Source organism: Benincasa hispida, chromosome 8, assembly GCF_027475165.1.
Source record: "Benincasa hispida cultivar pf3 chromosome 8, pf3_genome.v1.1, whole genome shotgun sequence".
Lineage (NCBI taxonomy): Eukaryota > Viridiplantae > Streptophyta > Magnoliopsida > Cucurbitales > Cucurbitaceae > Benincasa > Benincasa hispida.
In genome coordinates, this window is record NC_143485.1 from 38231692 (window position 1) to 38258730 (window position 27039).

General features: G+C 35.3%; 1 protein-coding gene and 1 pseudogene across 7 annotated transcripts; both read left to right on the forward strand.

Moving 5' to 3' along the window:
* Positions 1–1780: 1780 nt before the first annotated feature.
* On the forward strand, positions 1781–2461 carry LOC150034560 (secreted RxLR effector protein 161 pseudogene; annotated as a pseudogene).
* A 4275-nt stretch (positions 2462–6736) lies between these two features.
* Positions 6737–19230, forward strand: LOC120082855 (Alkaline-phosphatase-like family protein). 7 transcript variants are annotated; one of them, XM_090316561.1, is made up of 21 exons: positions 6737–7119; positions 7226–7260; positions 7518–7639; positions 8081–8170; positions 8324–8443; positions 8607–8690; positions 8884–8961; positions 9193–9318; positions 9401–9490; positions 11693–11728; positions 11841–11896; positions 12968–13112; positions 14532–14967; positions 15064–15155; positions 15246–15795; positions 16712–16844; positions 17032–17073; positions 17888–18053; positions 18157–18240; positions 18597–18644; positions 18796–19230. In XM_090316561.1, the coding sequence occupies exons 1-20, from the start codon at positions 6845–6847 to the stop codon at positions 18633–18635; spliced, it is 2799 nt and encodes a 932-aa protein (XP_090172687.1). In that variant the 5' UTR covers positions 6737–6844; the 3' UTR covers positions 18636–18644; positions 18796–19230. The 7 variants fall into 7 exon arrangements, with proteins under 7 accessions (XP_090172687.1, XP_038894124.1, XP_090172688.1 ...); XM_039038196.2 differs by lacking the exon at positions 18597–18644 and having other exon boundaries at positions 6748–7119; XM_039038197.2 differs by having other exon boundaries at positions 6750–7260.
* The last annotated feature ends 7809 nt before the right edge of the window (positions 19231–27039 follow it).

Sequence of the window (27039 nt, forward strand, 5' to 3'; positions counted from 1 at the left end):
TGTTCAAGTGTTTGATCTTATTCATACAGATGTTTGGGGTCCTGCTCCCATCACATCAATTAATGGTTATCACTACTATGTGTCATTTATAGATGATCATAGCTGGTTTCTATGGGTCTATCCGTTAAAACAAAAATCAGACACATTGGAAGCTTTTAAACATTTCCTACAATTGATTAAAAATCAGTTCAATGTGATAATCAAGACATTACAGTCAGATAATGGAGGGAGTATAATCGCGTTCATCAATTGTGCAGCTCTTTAGGGATCATTTTGAGACAATCTTGCCCCTACACTTCTGCCCAAAACGGAAGAGCGGAATAGAAACATAGGCACATTGTTGAAATGGCTCTAACGCTACTGGCACAAGCTTTCATGCCTTTGCACTTCTGGTGGGATGCCTTTGTTACAGCTGCTTATTTAATAAATGGGCTATCAACATCAGTCTTACAAGGCAAATCTCCAATGCAAGTATTGTTTGATAAGAAATTGGATCTCACTAACTTAAAAATCTTTGGATGTGCCTATTTTCCATGATTAAGACCATATCAAGCCCACAAACTGGGATTTCACTCAGAAAAATGTACCTACTTGGGCCCAAGCCCAGTTCATACACAAATGTGTAATTCGGATGGACGAATCTTCATATCACGGCATGTGGTTTTTAATGAAAATGAGTTTCCTTTTTCCTCTGGTACCCAAAATTCCACTCATGAGTCCACAGCCCATTCCAGCCCAACCCTACATAATCCACAATATATTACACTAAATCTTAACCCATTAATTAACAACCTACCTAGTCCTTTGGCCCAGCCCAATTTATCCACTACCTAAAATCCACTCTCTACCACACATTCAACACTTCCTAATCTGTTATCTTCTCCTTCACCTGACTATAGCCCAAGCCCAATCTTAAACTCGCCTAACACTACTCTATCGCATGTGCCCTCTATTCCATCTCTGGATCGGTTACAAGAGTCATCTTCAACCTCACAACCTGTGTCTCCCCTAAAAACTGAACTACACCCCTCGACAGAATCCAATCCAGCAGTGTTACCATCTCACCCCATGATTACCAAAGGAAAGGTAAAAAATTTTAAGCCAAAAGCTTGGATTACCGAGACTAAGAGTGATTGGTCATTAACTGAACCCACTAGGGTTAAGGATGCTCTTGCTACTCCACAGTGGAAGGAGGCCATGGACATTGAATACTCCGCTCTAATGGCCAATCGAACCTGGCACCTGGTTCCCCCATCTCCGCAGTACAATATGCTGGGCAACAAATGGATTTTTAGGCTAAAGCGGAATGTTGATGGATCGATCCAACAATACAAGGCAAGGTTAGTTGCCAAAGGATTTCTTCAACATCCTGGGGTTGATTTCTTTGAAACCTTCAGTCCTGTTGTCAAGCCATCAACCATTCGGGTAATCCTTTATATAGCTGTGACAAGAGGGTGGTCTCTTCGACAGTTGGATTTTAACAACGCATTTTTTAATGGTAACCTGCATGAAGATGTGTACATGAGCCAACCATTAGAATATGTTGATACCACACGACCGGATTATGTCTGTAAATTATATAAAGCAATATATGGACTGAAACAGGCACCAAGAGCATGGAATAACATGTTACGGATTACACTTACCAGCTGGGGATTTCATTAACTCAAGATCCGATTCCTCCTTGTTCATTTACCATTATGGACCATCAGTTGTGTTACTTTTGGTCTATGTTAATAATGTTATCGTTACTGGGAACGACACTAATATGATCTGACGTATGATTCGTGCTTTAGATTCAACATTTGCACTCAATGATCTTGAGGCTCTACGCTATTTTCTTGAGATTCAGGTACACTATCTTGAATCTAGTTTTTTACTAAATCAAGCAAAATATGTGGATGATTTGTTGCATAAATTAAAGCTCACAAATCTCAAACCTACTGCTACGCCATGTACTTTAGGCAAACGACTGTCTGCTAATGAGGGTATCTTACTACAAGGTCTGTTTACATATCATAGTACTATCGGAGCTCTTCAATACCTAACACACACACGACCTGACATAGCATATATAGTCAATCAGCTCAACCAATTCCTCAAAGCTCCCACAGATGCTCATTGGCAGGCCACAAAAAGAGTTCTCCATTACATCAGTGGCACTAAACATTTTGGAATACTCTTTCAACCTGGAAATGATCTTGACGTCTCTGCTTTTTCTGATGCTGATTGGGCGTCCAATATTGATGACAGAAAGTCTGTAGCTGCTAATTGTGTTTTTATTGGAAACAATCTTATCTCTTGGTTGTCAAAGAAACAAATGTCGGTCGCTCGATCAAGCATTAAGTTAGAATATAGAGCTCTTGCGCATGCATCTTCAGAAGTCATATGGTTACAGCAACTTCTTGATGAACTAAAAATGAAGTCTCCTCTCAAGCCAAATTTTGGTGTGATAATATAAGTACAGGAGCCCTCATAGCAAATCCCGTCTTTTATGTCCGAACAAAACATGTAGAGATAGATGTACACTTTATTAGAGATCAAGTACTCAAGGGTAATCTTGAAGTTCGATATGTGCCAACAACTGATCAGTTAGCCGACTGTTTAACAAAACCTTTGTCTCATTCGCAATTCTTTTGTTTACGATCCAAACTCTGAGTAGTTGACATTCCCTCGAATTTGAGGGGGGGATGTTAGAGACAATGACAGAGTGGCCCAAGTTAAGAGGTCAACTGATGCCACGTCAAGACAGACATGCCAAGTCACCAGTCCTAGTCATGGACGAGGAAGCACAAATATCTTCTGGTTGTTACGATTTCCATAACAAACTTTATTCCCTCATTCTTTTCTGATTGGTTATTTCAATGTATTTATTGTTTTTCATTATATTATTCTATTATTCATTTACCATTCTTGGGCAATCTTAATTTAGGGATCCTCTGTGTATAAAATAGCAAGTTTCTACCTCATTAATGACATTGAAAAGTACAGTCGAGCTATACCTTCTCCTACAAAATCTCTGCTAATTAAATATTGATTAAAAATAGGGGCAGACTTAAACTTGTCATTTATACACATTGGTTTAAATAGTAACTCCTTAGGTATACAAGGATCCCTAAACATCTTAATTGATATACCATTAGCCAAGCACAATCTCATTCCTTCTTTTAGGAAATAACATCCCCACATCAAGCTTTTCCACAAATAAGAAGATCTTTTCATTGTTTTCGCCTCTAGAATGTTGCATTCTCTGAAATATATGCTTTTAAAAAGGAAGAAACAAGAGAACTTAGATTAGAAAGAATCCTCCATGTCTGTTTCACGATTAGAGCTCTATTAAAACCTTATAGGTTTACGAAGTTTAGCCTACCCATTGCCTTCGGGAGATACAAGTCAACCCACTTTACCCAATGAATCTTTCTTTTATTTATAGCCGTGCCCCACAAAAAACAAGTAAAGATTCTTGTAATTTATGCATAAAAAATTTTTGGAAGCTTGAAGAGGCTCATACCATAAGAAGGAATATCTTGTCCAACACTTTTTATAAGGATTTCTTTACCAGTTGAAGAGAAGAAAGTGCCTTTCCAACCTTGTAAGACTTTCCAGATCTTCTCCAAGATGAAGCTAAAATCCTTGCTTCTATTTATGGATAAGGATGAAGGAAGCCCAAGATAGTTTCCTAGATTTTGGACTTTGCACACCCCAAGGATGCTATTGAGATGATTCCCTTTATTTCCCCCACATTTGGATAGAGGACCATTGCGGATTTAGAGAAGTTGACCATTGTTCTTGATGCCTCTTCGAATTTGTGGAAAACATATTTTAAGATTAGGGAGTCCTGGATTGTAGCTCTGCGAAATACAAGACTGTCGTCCATGAATAGAAATTGGGATATCTTTTTACTTTTTCTTTTTAACCAATAATATTGTCCCATCATAAATTAATTTTAAATGAAATATTTCAAAAGCAATCTTCTAGTGCTTCCATGTGGAGGTTATTATGAAAATATATAAATATGATAATGGATGAGGGAGGTGATTTAGGGTATATAAAGAGTTTCTTTCCCGATACTAACAGAGAGAATCTTTGAAAAAAAAAAACAAAAAAATAACCTTTTCTTTTGTCTTAAATGTTAAGGGTATTAAGTCTAAAAAAACATTAAGGACATTGATGCAATTTTTTAAATTTCAAGAGGTTGTTTCTTAATGAAGTATTAAAGGTTTTTTTTGACTAGTTTTTTTTTTTTAATGTTTAAGGATAATAATAAAAAAAAACCTTTTAAAAGTTTAGAAGTATTTTTGAAATAAAATATTGATGAGTTTCATCTAAATATGGTAAAGGTATTTTTGGATTTTATTTTGAAAAAAAATTAAGAGTCTTATTGAAATTTTTAAAACCGGTTATTTTTTAATTAAAGGATATTTTGTATGATTTAGTTTATAACTCTTTTTTGTTTTTTCCAAATAAGCAATCTCAATAATTCTGGTTAGACCGACTTTTACAAAATTGATACAATTAAAATAATAAATTTTATTTAAATTAATGTTAAATTATAAGTTCAATAATTAAACTTCCAAATTTGAGTCGATATTAATTAATTAATTTTAAAAAGTGTCTAATAGGTCCTTGATACTTTTTATTTGTGTATCTAATAGGCCATTGACATATTTAATGCTTTTAAAATTTGTGAACATGCTACACACTAAATTGAAAGTTTATGATCGTATAAAAGATATGTATGTTATCTATTATACAATTCTTTTAATTTATTAAAGACTTGATGATAAAAAATTGAAAGTTCATAAAGATATTGTGCATTATTATTATTATCATTATTATTAAGACTTGACATTTTTAAAGTCACATAACTTTTTAATTCAAAATTGAAAATTTATAGATTTATTATAGATTTTATCATGTTTATGAACTATTTTTACCTATTTTTACTCAAAGTTCCAAGCCCAAACTTATATATTTAACCTAAAATTAATATACAAGCATCTCATCTTAACCAAACACTAAAAACAACTTTTAACTTAAGCCAACATCTCCTTAGTTTGTATCGCATAGGATAAGGGTTTAAGATTATGATATAATAGAGAAAGTAAGATATTTTAAAAGGAGGATCTACTTGGTTCAAATGAGATTCTAGTTGAATTGTCGATTTGTACATGATCTTCGTTTAATTGATCAACTTCTTCATTATCTATGTGATTTTTGTCATCTTCCCTCGATATTTATAACTTGTGGAGAAGTAAAATATGTTTGGATTGCATTTCCGAGTATTTAAATACTTTTTTTTTCCACTTAGAAATACTTGAACACTTAGGACTTATTGGGAAAGTAACTCAAATTATGTTTTATGTTTTCAGATTCATCGAGTTCAACGAATATGCTTTTGGTTGGCAGTCTATATTCTATTTTTAAAAACTATTTTTGGATCCAAACAGTGCATATTTTGAAAAACATCTTAGTCAATAGTACACACTTTGTGTTAATTGAATTATGTTCGGAAGAATGTGAGGAAGATAGAGCATCACCATGTCTTTATTCTAAATGCCTCATTCTCATTTTATGCATCACCATGTCTTTATTCTAAATGCCTCATTCTCATTTTATTCATACCTATAATCTATTTAAAGTAGGGTTGGCAAAAAAACCGTGGGGACCCGCCCCATTCGGGGTGGGGATTCCCCGGTTTGACCCCATCTCCGGTCAAACCGGAGAATTTATTATGGGGCCCCGTCCATCCCTGCCCCGATCCCGACCCCGACCCCGAATTATATATATTTTTATCCTCTCCCTAGTCCCCTCTCGCTCTCTGCAATCTACAACAAAACATCCCTCCCCTCTCGCTCTCGCCCTCGCTTGCGCTCTTGCTCTTGCTCTCGCCCTCGCCCTCGCTCTCGCTCATCCCTCCCCTCCGTTGAAGTCTGCCACGAATGGGGCCCCGCGGGGACCCCGTTTCCTCGATGGGGAATCTCCACCTTCAAATGGCGGAGATGGGGGACAATTTCCCCTACGGGGCCGGGGACGGGGGACGGCCCCCGCCCCGGCCTGGCCCCGTTGCCAACCCTAATTTAAAGAGGTATTTATACAGACAATTCAAGTATTTTGTTAGTAATAAATTTTCCTTTAGGAAACTCTGAATGCAAGACCGAAAATTTAAACCTTCGACTTGAAGAAAAATGCTTTTAACTATTGAACTCACGTGTCCACGATTTATTAATGTTATAAATTGTCATTATCTGACTTACGATTTTTCAATTGAAAATATTTTCTTAAATCAATTGAGTCAGCATAACTCAATTGACATAAAACATGCAATCTCAAAGTCAAATGTTCAAACACAAGGACAAATTATGAAAACCACTCTTAAATATAGTGGTGGTTGTAATTAAACCCTCAAAGATAAAAATTGGACCCTCAAAATTCTACCGGTGTCAAAATTGGATCTTAAAAACTTACAACAATTGTAGAAATTGAACCCTAAAACATACAATAATGTTAATTTGAGAGTATAATTCTATCATTTGTATAAGTTTGAGAGTTCAATTTTTATAATTAAAAGTTTGAGGGTATAATTACAACCCTATTTTAGGTAGTTTAAAAAAAAATTTTTTTACTGAAATTGCAATCAAATTGATTCGAAATTGGTTGGGCCGCAATGAGGTGCTCACATAATGGGCCTGTATGAAGCTATTGGGCCTGCCTCACCTTGACTAAGCTCAACTTTCCTCATTGTTCCTTCTTTCTTCTCTCTCCATTCTCGCGGCTCTCTGTTTTCATCGTTTTGCTTTTGAAAACTGAAGCTTGTTTTGAAGCTAAATTTCGCGCAAAAACCATGAGGAAATGGAGTTTGTTATGGCCGTTTTGGGCCATAATGGCTGTTCATGGTGTTGCCATTCTCATCTTCGTTAAAGGATTTCTTCTTACTCGTACAGAGCTTCCTTATTTCAGTCACTGCTCCGATATTTCTGAATCTCCCTGTTTCACCTCCGATTCACTTTCCAACACCAGTCCTTCAGTTCGGCCTCCTTCTGATGCAGCAAATTCCAGCCGTTGCTGGACCAAGCCCGCCGTTAACCGCGTCCTCATCATCGTTTTCGATGCTCTACGGTTTTCTTCGTTTCCCACTTGTTTCTCATCCTTTATTATTGTTCATTGACTATGATCTGATTCATTTATCTTTACTCGCTTTGTGTTATACCTATTTGTATATCAGGTTTGATTTTGTTGCTCCCAGTACATTCTTCGAAGGTTAGCTCTCTTGCGTTGATAGTTTAGAATGCAGCTATTCTTAATTAGTTTAAGTTAAATCAGTGTGCGGTATTGTTTAATATGTACGTGGTTTTTCAAGTTCGTATTTCACATTTGGAATTCTTTGATAGCAGTGACGTGTGGGCTACTTCTAAATTTCTGTTTATCAGCTCCCTTTTTAAGTGATGGGGTTTTTGTCAAACTTTTGATCCATGATGTTGTAATTAAGACTGATCACTTATGTGAATATGCCCTAGAATCGAAACCATGGATGGATAAGTTACAGGTGCTGCATAAAATGGCATCGGAACGGGGTTCATCTACCAAGATTTTCAAAGCCATTGCTGATCCACCCACCACAAGTTTGCAGCGACTGAAGGTCTTTTGTTTTGTTTTGTTTTTCTTTGGTTATTTCAGATGCGATGTTTATCTTACTATTTCTGAATTTCAGAGAGTTTAACTTTTAGCTTTTCACTATGGCCCTCGTATGTCTGATGGCATACTTTGCAGTAGTCGAACATAACTTATTGTTCAAGAATGCATGCATATATGCCACGTGAAAACTTCGACTTTCTCCGTGGCCCTTATAAACTGTTTATGCTTCTAACTGACTTGTATAGTAAACGTTTTTAGTGAAACTACTTTATGCTTTTGTAAACCATATTAAAATTTCGCCTTGTCCATCTTGTTGACTGGCTTGGTAAGAGTAAGTCAAAATTGCACCTATTTATTTCTGTTGTTCCTTTTTTGTTGGTCCCTTCTTTTGTGGGGTGGAGTTATCAAATCGTAGTTTAGAAGTCTGATTTTGTTGTATTTTTAGGGCATTACAACTGGTGGACTGCCAACATTTATTGATGTTGGAAACAGCTTTGGTGCTCCAGCAATTGTTGAAGACAACTTGATTCATCAGGTTGAATCATGCATCTTTGTTAACGATCTATTAGTTGTACAGATGCTGGTTAAGCACGATCTCCAAGTGTACCTGTGTTTATTATTTTAAACATCTCGAGGGTATTTTGTTTATTAATCTACTTTAGTTCTCACGACTTGGACCCATTTACAGCTTGTTCGGAATGGAAAACGAGTGGTGATGATGGGGGATGACACATGGATGCAATTGTTTCCTCATCATTTTCAAAAAGCATTTCCCTATCCCTCATTTAATGTTAAAGATCTTCATACGGTATGCTTTATGAAGTCTCACTCCTTTCTTACAGTGTTCGTTTCACTTTAGAACAATGTTTTCCCTCAATTTTTTTCAATGGAAAACTTTGCTTTCATCAATAATGTTCTCTGTAGTTTCAAGGCATAATGAGAAGCTAAATATTTGAATAATTTTCTTTTAGGTAGACAATGGATGCATCGAACATCTTCTTCCATCCTTGTATGAAGATGATTGGGATGTTCTCATCGCACATTTTCTTGGTGTGGTAAGGACTTTCTTCCCCTTGTGTTTGAAGTACATTGTAAAATCTTGTTTTGTTCTCTCTTCTTTTCTTGTTTCCTTCACTTCTCTATTGTGCCTTAATTGTGAAGATGGGAATCTTTGCCCCTCTGTCTAAATTGAATATTTGTTGCTTACTATATTATGTGAGAACAATTAACTGAATATATGCAATATAGGATCATGCTGGGCATATATTTGGTGTTGATTCTAGTCCAATGTTTGAAAAACTGGAGCAGTACAATACTATTTTAGAGGTATGCTCAAGCGATATGACTTGATCTAGCAATACAGAAGGGAAGATTATTTGCAGTCTCAAGTGTCCCTAATATACCCATTTGTATTATTGTTTCAAATTCTTGGGCATATTGAGGTATATTGTGAGCTCAAATAAGTTTTTCCCGAAAACAATTTTGTTATCTTTTCATATTGCCTTGCATCTGTTTTGCATTTCTTAGTTCAACCATAGCTAACCCCATCCTTCTCAGAAAGTAATCGATGTGCTGGAGAGCCAATCTGAAACAGGCGGGTTACATGAAAACACTCTTCTTCTTGTCATGGGTGATCATGGACAAACTTTGAATGGGGATCATGGTGGAGGTAGTGCAGAAGAGGTATAATACATGTTATTAACAGAAACTCGATTTTGTGTTTGATCACATTGTCCAGGAATGATTACTCGGGTGTACCTTGCAGGTTGAGACGTCTCTATTTGCAATGAGCTTTAATAAACTTTCAGCATCCATACCATCTGAATTTGGTACTTCTTCCTGTCAACTAGATTTGGTATTTCCTCTCTCTTTTAACACTACAGATATAACTGGACGTAAATTTCTTTTAGGTTTTTTTCTTTTGAAAATTTCTTTTAGGTTTTTTTCTTTTGAAAATATACAGCTGTGGACTTCAAAGTTTGGAAAATAAACCAGCTTTTCTCCCTAACTTCCAAAAGTGACCTTTTCCTCCCTAAGGTAGGTTTGGGTAATGGTTTGGATTAATCTTTGAAATCATTTTTCCATAATGACACTAATGAAAGTTGATTTTGCATATTTTACTACAATTTGACTTTGTTTATGACAAAGATAATTTTTTTTTTAAAAAAAATTAAAAGTCAGAAAGCCTTGAACTTGGGATAGTCGCATTGATTGTACTTCTGGGTGTTGAGAACCGGCTTGCATGGAAAGAACAAAAGGCTGACCTCAGGAGAGGGGCACAAAGATAATTTCTCTAATAGTCAGAAGGCCTTGAACTTGAAATAGTCACATTGATTGTATTTCTGGGTGTTGAGAGCCATGTTGCATAGGGAATAATAAAAGGTTGAGCTTGGGTAATAACATGTGTGCATCTAATTTTCATGCTACCATACTCAGTTGTGAATAAATACATCTTTCCTGTGAAGGCATTACCCCCAGTTGACCGTAATAGAAGCTTTATGACTTCAATGCAGCAGTTGGTTGATAACCTTGGTTAACTATTAATGCAACCACAGGAGATTTGCGGATCAATGCAGACCTTTAGAGAAATGATCAATGATGATAGTGTGTGGTTTCTCCAATATATTACTACAAGATGGTTGCAGGAGATTATGACTCTTGTGAGCTCCGACGTAGAGCTATCATCATTCTTTTCACAATGGTTAAGGTGTTTGCACCCTCTGTCTGATAGACAGGCGTTGGAAGTGACAAGTCTTCTTTCTTTCCTTTGAGATTGGCATGTGTTCGAGGGAGAAAGAGAGTTCGTTTTCGTCCCCCCAATCCTTCTAGGGGCTTCTTTTCTCATTCTTTTATGACATATCTTGTCTTCCCCTTCTCCCTCCCTTGCTATCCCTATGTTCTCCTATCTGGACGGTTAAAATTCTGAAGAAGGTTAGGGTGTTTGCGTGGCAAGTTTTACATGGGAGGGTTAATACCATTGGTCGTGTTCAAAGACACTCTTCCAATGTTTTGTTCCCACAAAAGTGCATTATTTGTAGGATGTGCAAGGATGGCCTTGAGCATTTGTTTTAGGACTGCCAGTTTGCTGACCACTGGAGTTGTTGGTTGAGCTCATATGCTGTTTGTTGGTCTTGGAATAGAGATGGTATGACCCAGCTGGAGGTGGTGATTTTGAGTTCTCCCTTAAGGGATAATGGTAAAATTTTGTGGTAAGCTAACTTCCTTGTTGCTTTGTGGGGAATCTAGATAGAAAGACGCAACAATATTGTTGGAGAGGTGGAGATATCGGGTGAGGGAGTTTGAGAGGTGGCTAGGTTTAATATGCTTCCTTATGGGTGTCAGCCACTAGATCTTTTTATAATTAGGACATTAGTCTTGTTTTCTTGTATTGGAGTCTATTTATAGTTAGGGTCAGACACCTTTTTTCTTGTTGGGACTGTTTTTCTGTGTGCCCTTGTATATTCTTTCATTTTTCTCTAAGAACAACTGTTTCATACCCAAAATAACAAGGAAAGAAGTTCATCCATTGATGGAAGTTTAAATGTTGTTTTCTTCATTCAAAGTGTAAAGTCGGAGACTTTTTGGCTCATTGGTCTGTCTACTGACTTTAAGTTAAGTTTGAAGTGCTGGCTAATAGAATTATGGTGTAATTAGGAGTACTATTTGATTTGCTCTATAGAGGCTGTTGAGTAAGAGTAATCCTAGTGATAACTATTTCATTGATATACTGAATAGTCTGAATTAACAGGAGACTGCCAAAACCAAAACCAGTATATACCCGTACTGACTACTGTACAAGTCAAACTCTCTGTAGTTTAGAAAAATTAGGATGTAGATGTACCTGTTTCAAGTATATGCTTGATCTAATTAAGGATCTGCTGTGTACAGCTCAACAGAACTTTTACTCTTTCAACATTTTGGTTTGCCTTCATATTAGTAGATCTCCAGAAAATCACTTGAAGGAATTAGAAGATGAAATAATAGTGAGGTAAGGCTTTAGGTGCCAAATTTGTGTGTGCTGATTGGTTTACCTTTCCATCTCTTTTTTTTTTTTCAGGAAGGAAGGGAGATATGTACCAGCTCCATCCAACAGGTTAGAATATTGCTACCTATGGCTTGTTAGGAAATAGTTTTCAACAATTAAGATCCTATAAAAAAATGTCAAGCTATTGCTTCTCTTGCACTAATTTTAATTGCTCTCTCAGCTCGACTTCCCAGTGACCTTATCTGCCTTGCTTGGAATTCCTTTTCCTTATGGAAGGTGCAGTGTAAGCATCATGCCAATACCATCCTTTGTTTATTTGCATTCTATTTTCTCTGTCATTTCCTCACTTTAGATTGTTAATGAGGACCAGGCTTGCACCATTGTGGAAAAAGTTAAAAGAAAAGAAGACGGAAAAAAAAACTTCCCTCCTATTGGATGAAAGTGTACTCTTAAAGAATAATAACCTACCTTGATCCAATCCATTTGAGTACAATCTCCTTTTGTAATAGATGGGACATGGGAGAGCCTCTCTCTCTCTCTCTCCTTTCTTTTCTTTTTTCAATTTTTTTTGTGTGTGTGGGGGGTGGGGATGGTTGTCAATTTTGTTTTGTATTTTTCTTTTTAGCGGTCTTGTTTGAGATTCATTCAAGTTTAGCTATTGGGTGTGTTCTTTCTTTTTCTTCTCCTAAAGAGAGTATTGTAATCTTGTAATTTGATCCGTGCTTTTCATTTATCAAATATCGATAAAAACTATTTCTGTTTTAAAAGAAAGTCTTTATTTTCTGTACTTTAAAGATCCTTGTTTTAGTGTCAAGTTGGAATCTGGAAAAAAATCATGGAGAACATTTTCTAGTAGCATGAAGAAGAGGTGGCTTTAATTCGGTTAAGTGGGAGCATTGTAGTGAAAAAGGTGTAGGGTGGAATGGAGGTGCCTGACCTCCCTTTCGAGGCAAGATGCCTTCTGGTCTAAGTATAACATGCTTACAAAATGATTTACTGTGCTTGGTGGAAAAGGTTTATGGAAGCTCAACAAAATAAACCTGACTTATCCGTCAGGCATGTTACATTTAGACCAGAACTTAGAAATCTTGTGTGAATTTTTTAAAAAATCCATTTGAATTAAACAATGTAGTTAAAACAGGTATTTTTAGATGATATTGACTTCTTATATGTTGTGGACTTTGATCAATCTAGACTATCCTAAAAACTTAGCAAAACATTTTAAACTAAAATTTAAATGAACAATTTAAAATCAATGAAAAAAATTGATCTGTTGATGTATCCTGGACTATCGACTCTTGGATGAATATATCAAGAATTCACGAATTTTCATTGCTATCTTTTCAGCATAGGGCGTGTAAATCCTGAGTTATATGCTCTAGGTGCTGGTTCATGGAAGTTTTATGGTATGAAGGTGGAAAACTACCTAAATCAGTCAGAACAAGGATGGATGCAGAATTATGTCAATGTACTTTGTATTAACTCCTGGCAGGTATATGATGAGCAGCCTTCATATTTACTTTGATGCAATGCCACTCTAATATTATTGTGTTCAAACTATAACATATAAAGAACAACATTGTAATTATAAACTATACAAAATTTCATAAATTTGATAACATGTACCATTCTTACCTCAAAAGCATACATTCAACAGACATGGACCATGGTTCTCCCAAGTCTTTCTTAATTCATTCATCATGTTGAGAATCCCATATTGGAAAAATCAAGGAATCTCACACTCCTTATAAGATAGAGAGGTTACTACTTCCATTGTCAATTGGTTTTGAGATGGAACCCCATGTTCCCATGTTATCAAATATGGTATCAGAGTCTATAAAGCTCAAACAGATATTTAGTTTAAAAAAAAAAATGTGATCTAGTCAAGAATGAGAATCCCACATTGGAAAATCAACAGACCTCATGCTCCTTATTAGATAGATGAGTTACTTCTTTCGTTGCCAATTGTTTTGAGATGGAATTTCATGGTATCAAATACCTCGATCTCTTTCTCTTTAGTTGCTTTGGCAGAACCTTCTTGTCTAATATAAAATTACTTCAAGTAGAATCAACGAGAGACATATACCAGCCTAGACATGGTCCACCCCAGTCTCTCTTAATAACTTATCATGAGATATATCCTGTCTACAATTTTCTCACATGACCTATTTTTTCCATTCCAAAGTTCCCAAATGTGGCAAAAACCATGTTGACCCATAGGAGATTTGAGTTATCTCCAAAATTGGGAATTTTGCCATGTATAACTGAACAAAATCTTTGCTTTGTCTTTCAAGTGCAATCGCCTTTCCTTCCAAAAACTTCTTCAAAATTAAATCTCATTCTCTCCTCCCCTCCCAAGTCCCAAATATTTTGTTTTGTATGATTGGCCCAAATTCTATGATCACATCATTCTCAATCACCGAACAAGGTCCTGTGTTGCTTTTGAATGGGTTAACACATTGAAGGGCTTCACTTAGTTCTGCCAAACTTCATTCTAGTTATTGATAGATCAACTAGTGTAGGTTCTGTAACCAGTGAGAGTAACCATATGAAGATTGGTTTTGCTATTAGCATTAGTGGGTTCTATTAACCAAGCCATTGCCTATCACTGGCTTATTCTTTTTTCGCTTAGTGGTAGAGGTAGAGCAATAGTTTCCTCAACCTGGTTGTTCATTTGAATGATTAAGTTGATAACACTTTAGCTGTAGCTTGCAGACTTCAAAAAGTACAACAATTTTGAATTTAGATATGGAAGGCTTTTCCTTCTACGTAGAGGATATTGGAAATGGTTATCTTTTATCTTTCAGTTATACTGTGATTTTAGTTGTATCATGCTGCTATATAGGAGACATTCCTCTTTCATTATTTTTCATCATTCAATCTAATGGCTATTGCACTCCTTGGCTTGTAGGTGAAAAGGTATATTGATAATTATACTGCTTCATCTGTCATTGGATTTTCTGATGAAGACTTGCTTCATACTCGTAGTTTGTATGATGATGCAATGGAGAATTGGGCCCACATTACAAAAGGCTTATTATCTAATAATGACGGAAGCCACATTATACCTTTACTTAAGAGGCAAATTGATGCATACTCTAATTTCCTAGCAAGTGTTGCTGAGCTTGCACGTTCTAAATGGACAGAATTTAATTTGAAAATGATGACTCTTGGTTTTGGTCTTATGTTAGCTTCACTTTTTGTCCATTTCCTTGCTATCAAGAGGGTTAGCAAACAATGCAGCAGTTCTTTTGCAAATGAAGATTGTGGAACAACTTTTGAGTTGATGCTTTCTTGCTTTTTGGTGGCGATACGTGCATGTAGCTTTCTCTCAAATAGCTTCATTTGTAAGTTGGAAATCTCTCAGATCTAAATTTAATGTGGTATAACATATGGTCGCTCACATTTGCAACACCCCCTCCCCCTAATTTCCTTGTGATCAGTGGAAGAAGGAAAAGTGACAAGTTTTCTTTTGGCTACTACTGGCATTATCATGCTACGATATTCAATCGCAAAGCAGAAACATTTTCTGAAAGTAAATATTCAAACTTACGTTAATAGAAATCTTACTTTGAATAATTTATTGAAAATATCAGTGTTAACTGTGTATTGATTTCTATTGCAGGTCGTTATTTTCCTTCTTTTGATGATCTACTGTAGATTTACAATTGAAGTTGGTCTATTGAAGCAGGCCGATACATCTGCTTTCTTGAAAGTTTATCCTTCATGGGTGCTTGAAATTGCATCCCTACTGCCTGGTTGGACTTATTTAACAGAGGCTGTGCCAATTATTGTGCTGATAGTATTGGTACAGTTGCTTCTTAAAAGCGTTGCTGGCATCCAATCGAAGGGAATATGGCAGTTTGTTATGTATGGAACAATTTTGTGTTATATCCTTACTGGAGTCCATTGGGCTTTAGAAAAGGATGTGTTGCATTTTGTCCCAGTTATTGAGGGTATTGGAACAAAATGCATTCCAAGAATAGTCTATGCTATTGGACTCGGACAACTGTCATTACTAATATTTAGGCATCTATTTGGTGAAGACAAACCTTTAGATTGCAGACTAACTTTAGTAACCAAAACAGCCGCCATGTTAGCTGCATGGAGTCCAACAGTTATTATTCTAGCGGGAAAGCAAGGTTCCTTGGTCGCTTTGGCGTCTGTTATTGGAGGTGAAGTTTTATTGGAAGTTCACTATATAATAACTGCATTATTGTTGACCCATAATCTTCTTACTTATGCTGCTGCATGTTGCCTCCCATGATATACACCTCAAATGATTTATTCATGTTTTTTTGGAATAGCAGAGTGATTAATGAGGTCTCATTTGATTACGATTTTATTTCTAGTTTTAAATTTATACTTGTTTATTTTATTTTTCTTACTATGGATTTCACTTTTGTTTATTTTATTTTTCTTACTATGGATTTCACTTTTCTTAAAAGAAATGTTTTGAATTCTTAGTGAAATTTAAAGAACCAAAAACAACTTTTTAAAACTACTCATTTTTCAAAGCTTGGCTTGGTTTTTTAAAACATTGGTAGAAAGTAGATAATAAAACAAAGAAACTAGAAACTTATAGGTAAAAATAGTGTTTATAAGCTTAATTTCAACAGCCAAATAGTTCGTGCATTTTATCTTTTTTTTTATAGGAGAGACCTCAATTTTTGTTAATAGGTGAAATATGTGTTTACAAGCTTTTTTTTTTTTTTTAGGTGGAAATAGTGTCTATAGGTGGAGATCTCAATTTTTGTTTATATCATTTTACAAGTGGTTTGTGTGTGTGTTTTTTTTTTTTTTTTTTTTTTTTTTTTTTTTGATAATATGTGGGGTGGGGGGATCGAATCTCAAACTTCGCGGTCGATAGTACACATTCATGCCAATTGAACTATGCTTATGTTTGGCTGAATTGATTTGTATATTAAGCTTCATTTAAAATATATATAGTTGTACCATTTTGAATCATAGTATTGTTACTTGCCCTTGCTTATGTGCTATTAGTTTCTTCTCATTTTTAAACGTAGGGTTTGAATTTTTTTTATATTTTTCTTCATCTATTTCCCTTAATTTATATGTTCATCTTGGTAGGATATTGCATAGTAAGTATGGACAATCTAAAACAAGGAGGGGATGGAAATGGTAGAATTCTGACAGTTGACAGTCTTCCTATAACGCAGTGGAGCTTGTTTGCCATATGCCTCTTTTTTAGCTCTGGCCACTGGTAATTTATATCTTCTCTAATTCGAGTCTAAAGTTCTGCTGACTCCCTCTTGTTCAACTTCAGTCAACCTGGCATCGAATATCTTCAATTCTGCAATATTTTGAATGTTTATTTTCCTTCTCAATTCAATTGCTCAATATTTCTTACATCATATTACCGTCTGCTTACCCATGGGAGATTCCTGTAGGTGTGCTTTTGATGGCCTTCGCTATGCTGCTGCATTTATTGGGTATGTCATTAGTTGTGCGCGTGTTTGCACATTATACGTATTGCTGAAAACTCAGTGTTCTCAATTATTTCTGTTCTGGTGTGTTCCATTTGTAGGCATGCAGGAATGCAGTTTCCAAAAGTCAGTTTACGATTATTTTTCTTCGTGTATTACTTTCTGAAAAACCTGTTTTCTTATTTATATTTAAAAGGCTGTTTCTAAATATTCATTTTTACTCCCTTTACTTTTTGCATTTTTATTTATATCAACTCATGAATCAATACATTCTAATCTCCTCATACATGAAAATTGAACTAATGCTTATATAGGGGCAATAATTTTCATATCCTACGAGTTTCCTTAACACTCGAATATTGTAAAGTTAGTTTACCCATGAGATTAGTTAAGGTGCACGTAAGCTGATTTAACACTTGTGGATATAAAGAATAGTATATAAAAATACAAATAATGTTTTGTTGTTTATGATTTAATTTAATTATTTATCTATTCTGAAGTTGTTTCAAGTGATTGGACAATATGTTTATTGTATTAGAAACATCTTGTCTATTAAATACGGTTTCCAAATAGGCCCACATTTATTTTATTTTATAGTAGTAAGGCTCGGTGAGATTGTCTTTGTAATTCCCTCATTTAGTTCGAAAATTTGAACCAACATTCTCATTTTTTTTTTCTTTTTGGGTTGAGTATTTTTTTTCCCTTCCCTTTTCTTTTCTTGTCCTAAAACAATGTTGGTTGTACTGTCCCCTTGTTTTTTTAGATTAATAATATTCACGTGATAGATTAAAGTCCTGAACACTTGATGCCCTAATCCCAGGTTTGACGAGTTTGTTCTAGTTCGCCAAGCTATCCTTCTCATGATTGATACATTTGGCTTCTCTATCATCCTTCCAGTTTTCGGACTTCCTTTCATTGTTGCAAACAAATATTCATCTACTCAGGCTGCAAAAGGGGAAAGCGTTCTCTTCATGGGCATATCTCAAGTAAGTTATATAGCTATCTTTTGATCTTTCAAATTTAAAGTAAGAAACTTTATCCTAACATGGTTTTAAACATTTCACTCTCATTTTCCTCGGCATCACTTAGGCTTACTTGATGTATGGGCTCATAATGGCGGTTCCAGTTACAGCCACTATATTGTGTGTCATAATTCAAAGGCGGCATTTGATGGTAATTACCTTAGTTACTTCATTTTCTCTAAAGCAAGAGTGAGTTTAGTATGAATTTAGAAAATGAGATTTTTTTTTTGACTTATTAGAACGTTTTTTTAAAACAAATTAAGATATTTAGTTACAAAATTAAAATTGAAAATTTGAATTTTAAGAACATTGAGAAACATGCTTCCAGACTTCCAATACTTTCAGGAATACTTTATTAGTATTCACTTCAAAGTCATGAGTTAAACACCGGCTTGAAATTACTTTTCAAAGCCTTAAAAAACAACTTTTTAAGCACTTACTTTAATACACTTCCCCTAAAAATATAAATTTTCTTGTAATTTGAATATTAGTATATTTCATTATTAGGATATGACGAGGGTGTTATGGATGTGTCATTCTAGTTGAAATATCTAGGTGCGTCTTTGATCCCTCATTTTCGATTTCAAGCTTATCTTCTCTCATTATAATTGGAACAATAATCTCTTTTCATTTCATCAACAAAAGTGTTTTCATTTATAATTGGGCATATGTGTGGCCATATGTGTGACATTTTAAATCTTTGTAGGTATGGGGACTGTTTGCTCCGAAATTTGTGTTTGATGTGGTAGCTCTGACTCTAACAGACCTCTCTATTTGTTTGGCCACATTGTATTATGTGCCACATCTATCAACATAGGGCCACCCAAAATTTGTATCAACCTTCATCCATCGCATTACAATGAGCTTGTGGTGCCTTGATCGAAAACTTCATGGCATATTTGCGTAAGGCATTGGAGTTGCTTTTTTGATCCAAAGGGTTCATTTATATTGTGAGCCTCGTGATAAATAACTCTTCTGACTTAGACTTGACAATTTTCTAGACTAAACAAGTCCACTTCTTGGCCCAAATGTTTTCCCGAAGATTTTTGGTGTGATTTTATGAATGTTTATGGCTTGTTTGGATTACATTTATTATTAGTTAAAATACCATTGTGGTCTCAATATTTTGAAGTTTGCTCAATTCTAGTTTTTATATTCTCTACTATCCAATTTGTCTGTATTTTTAATAAATCTTAGTCTCGTGACTAGTATGTTTATTTTTTTAAAAAAACTTTTGTTATCTATTAACATTTTTACTATAAATTTTGAGAATATTCACATATTGTATTTCATTGCATGAACTTATTGTTATTATTAAACTAATTTTGGTAAAAAATAGCTTTGAGAGGTTAAATATTATATTTTTGAAATTACACGTACTAAAATTAGACAATTGAAAGTCTAAAGACTAAAAGTAAACAAAAGGCACCGTTTGGTAACTATTTTGTTTTTTTTTAAAAAAAATTAAACTTATGGACACTACTTCCACCTTTAAATTTCTTCTTTTGCTATCTACTTTTCACTAATAGTTTAAAAAAACAAAGTTAAATTTTGAGAATTAAAAAAAGTTGTTTTTGTTTTTGGAATTTGACTAAGAGTTTAACTATTGTACTTAAGAAAGATGCAATTCATAATAAGAAATGTGGATGATGTAGGTTTAATATTAAAAAACAAAATGGATATCAAATGGAGTCTTGATATTTTGGATCTAAATGCATGTTTGGCTATGGATACACATGATAGTTAATGTTTTACCTTAAAGATTTGTGTTTGTTTTACCAATTTTCAATATAGAAACTAAAGTTAAATAATTTTAATTAAATATAAGAGAACAATTAATTTAATGGAACGATTAATGTAGTTATAAACTAATTTTAGAATTATCATTATGGGTGGAATGGGTGGAGGCGTATGTTTTGCGTGGACGGTCTTTGTGGGCTGTTTGGAGTGAAGTTGGGAGGTTTTGGTGCTTGAGGGCTATCTTGCGTAGTAGAGATAGATTCATTTGATGGTCGGAGTTCATGGATGATGAGGGAGGTTAGAGGTGGCCCATAGTGTCTTGGGAGCTACTTGAGATCTAGGGTCTTATTCAGGCAGTGGGGCTTAGGGTGAGGGGGGTGTTTTGTGGGAGTTAGGGAGTGTTGTCAGAGGGGGGTGTTTTCTGTGTGGGGGAGGTGTGGGGGCTTAGTGCAACGCTCGGATCCTTAAACCTTATGATTCGACTGCTACGACATGCATACTTAGACTTTTCTATCATGAGATGAGTTTTGGTTGAAATTTCTAAGAACATATCTAAATTTTATTAATTAGATAGAAAAACTATACAAAAATTTATTTATCAAAACACCAGGATCCATAAAACATTAGCGTGATGGTACAAAATGCATGTGCCTATAATAGTGAGTTTGATGGTTGGCCATTTGAGCGACGTCCAACTCTGCCTTCTACGCTGTGTTCTTTCCTACAAAGTCTATAAAAATATAGGATGAGTACATAATATACCCAGTAAGTAATTCTCACGTAGGGTAGTGACCAAATGCACAATCACAAGCAACATGTCATGAAAATATATGATTGGGACCGAAAACATATAATAACATGTGGTGGTCGGTTATGCTTCCAACATAAATCTCTCCGCCCTGATAGAAAGATGAGGACCTAAGCGAAAACTAACCCATCTGATGATTAGCAGGTCATGCAGTCAGTAGGGCCAGAGTCGCATCCAACATCAACCATTAGCATAAACGTAATATTGGACTAGAGGGGTACAACCATACATACCCTGCTAGTCCCTAGCATAAACATAACGTAAGATTAAGCCTGGAGGGGTGCAACCATACATGCCCTGCCAGCCCTGGAAGCATAAATTTCTCTGCCCTGATAGGAAGATGAGGACTTAAGCGGAAACTAACCCATCTGATGATTAGCGAATCATGCAGTCAGTAGGGCCAGAGTCGCATCCAACATCAACCATTAACATAAACGTAAGATTAGATTGGAAGCATAACTTACACCTAATTAAAACTTGATTTTAACGTAATCGTGAACAAACATAATGCATGGGGTCCCTTGTAGAGAAACGTGTTCTAAACATGTAATGCAATATAACAATTAACATAACCATGCAACATAATAAAGGTACACTACCATTGGTAGTACATTTAAAGAGAGGGTAAGATAAACTACTTACCTTGACTGTGATCTAATTATTCCTTATTATTCTTTATGATTTTATCAGCAGAGTTTTCCCTTTTTAAATCAAAAAAAGAAATTTGGGCAGCACTTTACCCGATCTTTTCTCTTCTTCACAGAATTTCCTCACTCACACTTACTTTTTCACACGATACTATGTTACTGAGATTTGTTTGAGAATGGGTTAAATCTTCGGCAAAGGGTCCTATTTATAGTAGTTTTCAGCTCTTTTCAGTGTGACAAATCATCGTACAGGTGGCTTCTTTAAAATTACTTATGGTTTATGGATTCCTCTCAATAAGACACCTAATTTTGGCTAATGTTTGCCCTTACGTCATCATTCTTTGTTTGTATTCGATTTTAGGGTTTTTCCATGTATAATCTATAAGATCGTGGCCAAATTCAACGCATAATTCGCGCTTCTGTCCAAATCTCGCTCACTCTGCTCTTAAAATCTCTCTCACTCTGCTCTTAAAATCTCGCTCTCTCCCATTTTCTCGCTAGGAATTTAATCTGGAGCTTTCTTGCTGGAAATCCCGCTCTCTCTACTCTCCTCTCAAATTTTCTCTTCCGTCTCGCTCGCTCCCTCTCGCTTCCGCTCGCGCTCGCTCCCGCTCTTTCCTACTGTCTCGCTAAGAATAGCTATCTTTACTCTCGCTCTCTCCAACTTCCTTGCTACAGTTCTCGCTCTCTCCAATTTTCCTTCAATCTCGCTCTCTCCAGGGATCTCGCTCTTTCTACTCTCGTCAGCCTCAATCTCGCTAGCATCGCTCGCTGGGTTTCTCGCTCTCCAATTCTTCCTTCGATCGCGTAGCTCTCTTCTCAGAATCTCGTTTTCTCCAGTTTTCTCACTGGTGTGGCTCTCGCTCTCTCCCACTTTCTCGCTCCCTTATTCATTATCCAGGATAATGAATAAATTTCCAATTTTTTTTTTCTAAATTTCCACCCCTTCAAATAAAATTTCTTCTTGCTTATTATTTGATATTTAATTTCCTGTATGCGTACAAATCTGGGTCGTTACACTTAGGGTGAGGGGGGTGTTTTGTGGGAGTTGGGGAGTGTTGTCAGAGGGGGGTGTTTTCTGTGTGGGGGAGGTGTGGAGTCACGGGATCATTTATTTTTTGAGTGTGGGTTTGGGAGAGAGGTGTAGTCTGGGGTGTTGCGTAGTAAGTTGTTCCGTGTTTTCTGGTGTGCTTCCATATACTACATCTGGCAGGAGCATAATCGACGATTGCATGGAGGTCGACCGAGGACGGTGTCAACTCTGGTTCACCTTATGATCTCTACGGTTCGTGTTCATGCTGCTTCCTGACCGGTTGACCTTCTTGGTCTTATCTAGTGTGTTTACAGATGTTTTTTTCTTTTTTATCTTTACATTATTCTTTGTTTTGTTGTTGTCCCTAGTTTGTGGGGTTTTGGGTTCTTTTCTCTGGCTTTCTCCCTGGTGGTTTGTGACTTTATTTTTATGTGTTAGTTTTGTTCTGGTTTTATCTTGTGGGCTTTGTTTTGGTTTGTTTGCCCGGTCTTTGCTTGTGTTTTGTTGCTTTGATCTTGGGCTATGGGATCTCCCTTGTTGTTGTATAATAATATCACCTATTCTAAAAAAAAAACTAATTTTAGAATTATTTATTATGTTATATTAATTAATTATTTAGTCAATAAAAATACGTGATTGTTTTTATATTAACTTAAAGCAATGTAAATAATTTCATAATTTAATTTAATTGCCAAATAAATTAAAAAAAACATATTAAAATATTGGCAATTAATAAAATTTTATATCAAATAGTTAAGAAAATATAAAATATTGATTTAAATTTATTAAGTTTAAATAATATATTGAGTCTTAAGTTTAAATAATATATTGATTCTTATTTAGGTACATTCAAGATGCACTTATTGTCGTGGAATTCACTTTCAGCCTCCATCGAAAAATTAATAAAGGAAAAAAAATTTTAAAAACTAAGTAAGAAGAGTTAGTTGTACGACAATTATGATAGAATGATTGAGTGAGATACAAAGATAGGTGTATTTTTCTTCAAAATTTTCGTGAAGATTGGTTTCCGGTTGTATAAGCATCGTTTTATACAATTCCTTGTAATTTCTTAACTGTAAATATTACTTTTATTTTTTACTCAAACCCATTTTAGTTTTCTAAGGGTTTAAATGCACAAAAGGAACAATGTCTAAAATGTCGTTGTTGACAGAAATATCAAGATTCTAATTTTACGAAATTTGATAAAAATATCGGTAGATTGTCAATTTCGATGAATATTTTTGGAAAATGATAAAAAAAAATCAAAAAATAAATTTAAATTAGTCAATATGTTATAAAATAGAGAGGAGAGAAGAACAAACATAAGAACATAAGAGAGAAAGGGAAAGAAGAAAGTAGAGAACATATGTATTATGCTCAATTGAGGTGTGTCTTACAAAGGCACCATACACCACTATTTATAGGACATGAAATAGTGTATGTTACAACATAGAATTCAATGGAGGGTGCTGTTGGGGTTGATGTCCTAAACTCTCGTTGGGTCCCGTAGTTTGTAAACATTGTATTGAACAAACGCTTGTGATGTAATAATATATGATATTTTTCTTCATTGTTGTCTATGAAACATTGGATGTTTTAATTGCTTTATCACAATCAAATAAACTAAGATCCCTGGTTGACATTGTAACTTAAGCATGTATGCGGAGACATATAGGTGGATCATGCCTTAAGTGATAACCAAAATGGTTTGTAGTATATAGATATAGGAGGGAAACCTTATCCTGGTAACACTATGGATGCGGCCCGCTTTGTAGAACAATTACAAGTGTTGTGACTTTTTACAGATGGTCTAATCCTAATCATTCATGTGGAGACATGCGAGCGGGGGCGTCCTATACAAAGGAGTTTGTATAAGACTGGACCATGAAGTGTTATAGTCTCGTTATATAACGTCATTCATGACTAGGGTTGACAAAAAAACCTACGGGGACCCGCCCCGTTTGGGTAGGGGATTCCCCGATTTAACTGGAGATGGGGTCAAACCGGAGAATTTTTTGGGGCCCCATCCGGGGATGAGGACAGTATCCCCGCCCCAACCCCGATTAATCCTCGACCCCGAATTTATATATATATATATATATATATATATATATATAATAATATAAACTTATTCATTTGTATATATGTTTATAAAAAAGCCCAAAATCTTCTCATCTCCTCCTTCCTTTTAGTTCTGCCAAAAATACTGAATCCCTACTGCTACTACACCGCTCGCGTCCGCCACTTCCAGCTCCAGGTGAAGACAGTCTGCCACTTTCGTCCGCGTCCGCCATTGAAGACAGTGAAGACTGCCACTTCCAGCTCCAGGTGAAGACAGTCCGCCTTTCCGTCTGCGTCCGCCACTTCCAGGTGAAGACAGATCCGCTCCACGTCCGTCCATGTCAGCGTCCGCATCCGTCTGTGTGAAGACAGGTCTGTGTCCGTGTCCGCCGACGCCATTAAAGACTGAAGACAGATTCGCTCCACGTTCGTTCAGGTTTGCGTCTGCCACTTCCAGGTGAAGACAGATCCACGCCATTGAAGACTTCTAGTACCAACGCCGTGAAGACTGAGGACTGTGAGTGTGAAGACTCGTTTATGGCAGAGGAATAATATAAAATAATTAATTGTTTAGCTATATTCAAAATTTGTTTAGATCATGAGTCTTTGTTTTATATATTTGTACTGTTTTATATTGTTTTTCTTTTGAAAAAAATAGACTTTGTGCATTCCGAGAGACGAGATCTGTCCGTTCAACTTTCAAGGCTTCAAAGTTCAAGCTGGTGCCGGTAAAAATTTCCTTTTGATCTCTTGTTTGGTCATTTGATATTTTTGAAAAGTATGCTTGAAATTAGTAAATAATATGTTTGAAAAATATGTTTGTGTATGTTTGATATTTGAATGTTTTGAATTTTGGGCTTAAATATGTTTGAAAAATATGTTTGTGTATGTTTGATATTTGAATGTTTTGAATTTTAGGCTTAAATATGTTTGAAAAATATGTTTGTGTATGTTTGATATTTGAATGTTTTGAATTTTAGGCTTGAATATGTGACGAAAATATGTTTGTGTATGTTTGAAATTTGAATACTTTCAATTTTAAGATTGAATGCTTTCAATTTTAGGGTTGAATGCTTTGGAAATGAAGTCTAAGTCTAAAGAGGGGTTTTTAAATTAAATTTTTGATAGGTTGAAAACAATGTCTTCATCACCTTCTACAAATAAAGATTCTCCAAATCCAATTCCAAGTCCAATCTCAGATCCAACCCCAGATTCAACCCCAAATTTAACTCCATGCTCATCGAATGATGATAATTTGAATGTTGATAATTGTGTTATTCTTGATGAGGATATTGAGAAGGAATCTTTAAAAAGGAAATTGACATCGATTGTTTGGAACCATTTTAAGAAACAAAAAATAGATGGAGTAGACAAGGCGGTTTGTAATTATTGCAAACGAAAATCAGGGGGTGAAAGTAAAAATGGAACCAAATATTTGCATGATTATATTAAGATATGCCCATATAAAGGACAAAAGGATATACGACAATTCCTATTGAATCCTAATAGAGAGAAGAACAATACATTGAGTTTGTATAACTTCGATCAGGAAGTTGCAAAAAAAGCATTAGCTAGGATGATAATAAGTCATGAATATCCTCTCTCAATAATTGAGCATGTAGGTTTTAGGGAATTTTGTAATGTCATCCAACTATTATTTAAGATGGTGTCAAGAAACACAATAAAGAAGGAGATTTTGAAAATTTATGAGACTGAAAAGTTGAAAACCATGGCATTGTTGAATGAGATCAAAGGAAAGATTTCCTTTACAACGGACATGTGGACTTCCAACCACCAAACAAAAGGTTATATGGCTGTCACTGCTCATTTTGTTGATGATAGCTGGGTTTTACAAAACAAAATAATCAGGTTTATATATGTCCCTTCTCCACACACTTCTGAGATGCTTCATGAAGAAATAATAGAATGTCTGTTAGATTGGAATATTGATCGAAAATTATCATCAGTAACTGTAGATAATTGTAGTACTAATGACTCCATGGTTAATATGCTTGTTGATAGTTTGTGTGGAAACTTAATATTGCATGGGAGTTTATTTCATATGCGGTGTTGTGCTCATATTTTGAACTTGATTGTGAAAGATGAGTTGACAGTGATAGGAGATGGGATCCAAAGAGTACGTTAGTATGTCTTTTTGGGTGCATACACAAAAAAAAAGAAGGAGAAATTTGATGAAACTGCTCGATAGTTGAATGTTTATGATGGTCAGATGTTGAGTCTTGATTATTGTACTAGGTGGAATTGTACATATTTTATGTAAGCAACTGCATTAAAATACAAAGCTGTTTTTTATCGATTAAAACAACGAGAACCAAAGTACAAGTGTTTGACTTTGGATCAAGATTGGGTATTAACAAAAGAGATATGTGAGAAACTGAAATATTTCATCACATGACTGAAATATTTTCTGGATCCAAATATCCTACTGCTAATTTTTTTTTCCCAAAAATTTGTAAATTGAAATTGGCTATTTCTGAGTGGACTAATTCTGGCATTCAAGAGATAAGAGACATGACTTCAAATATGATGTCGAAGTTTGATAAGTATTGGAAGAAAATTCATGGAAAATGGCCATAGCTGCAGTTTTAGATCCACGTTAAAAATTAAAGTTGATTGAGTTTCACTTCCCTAGAATTTATG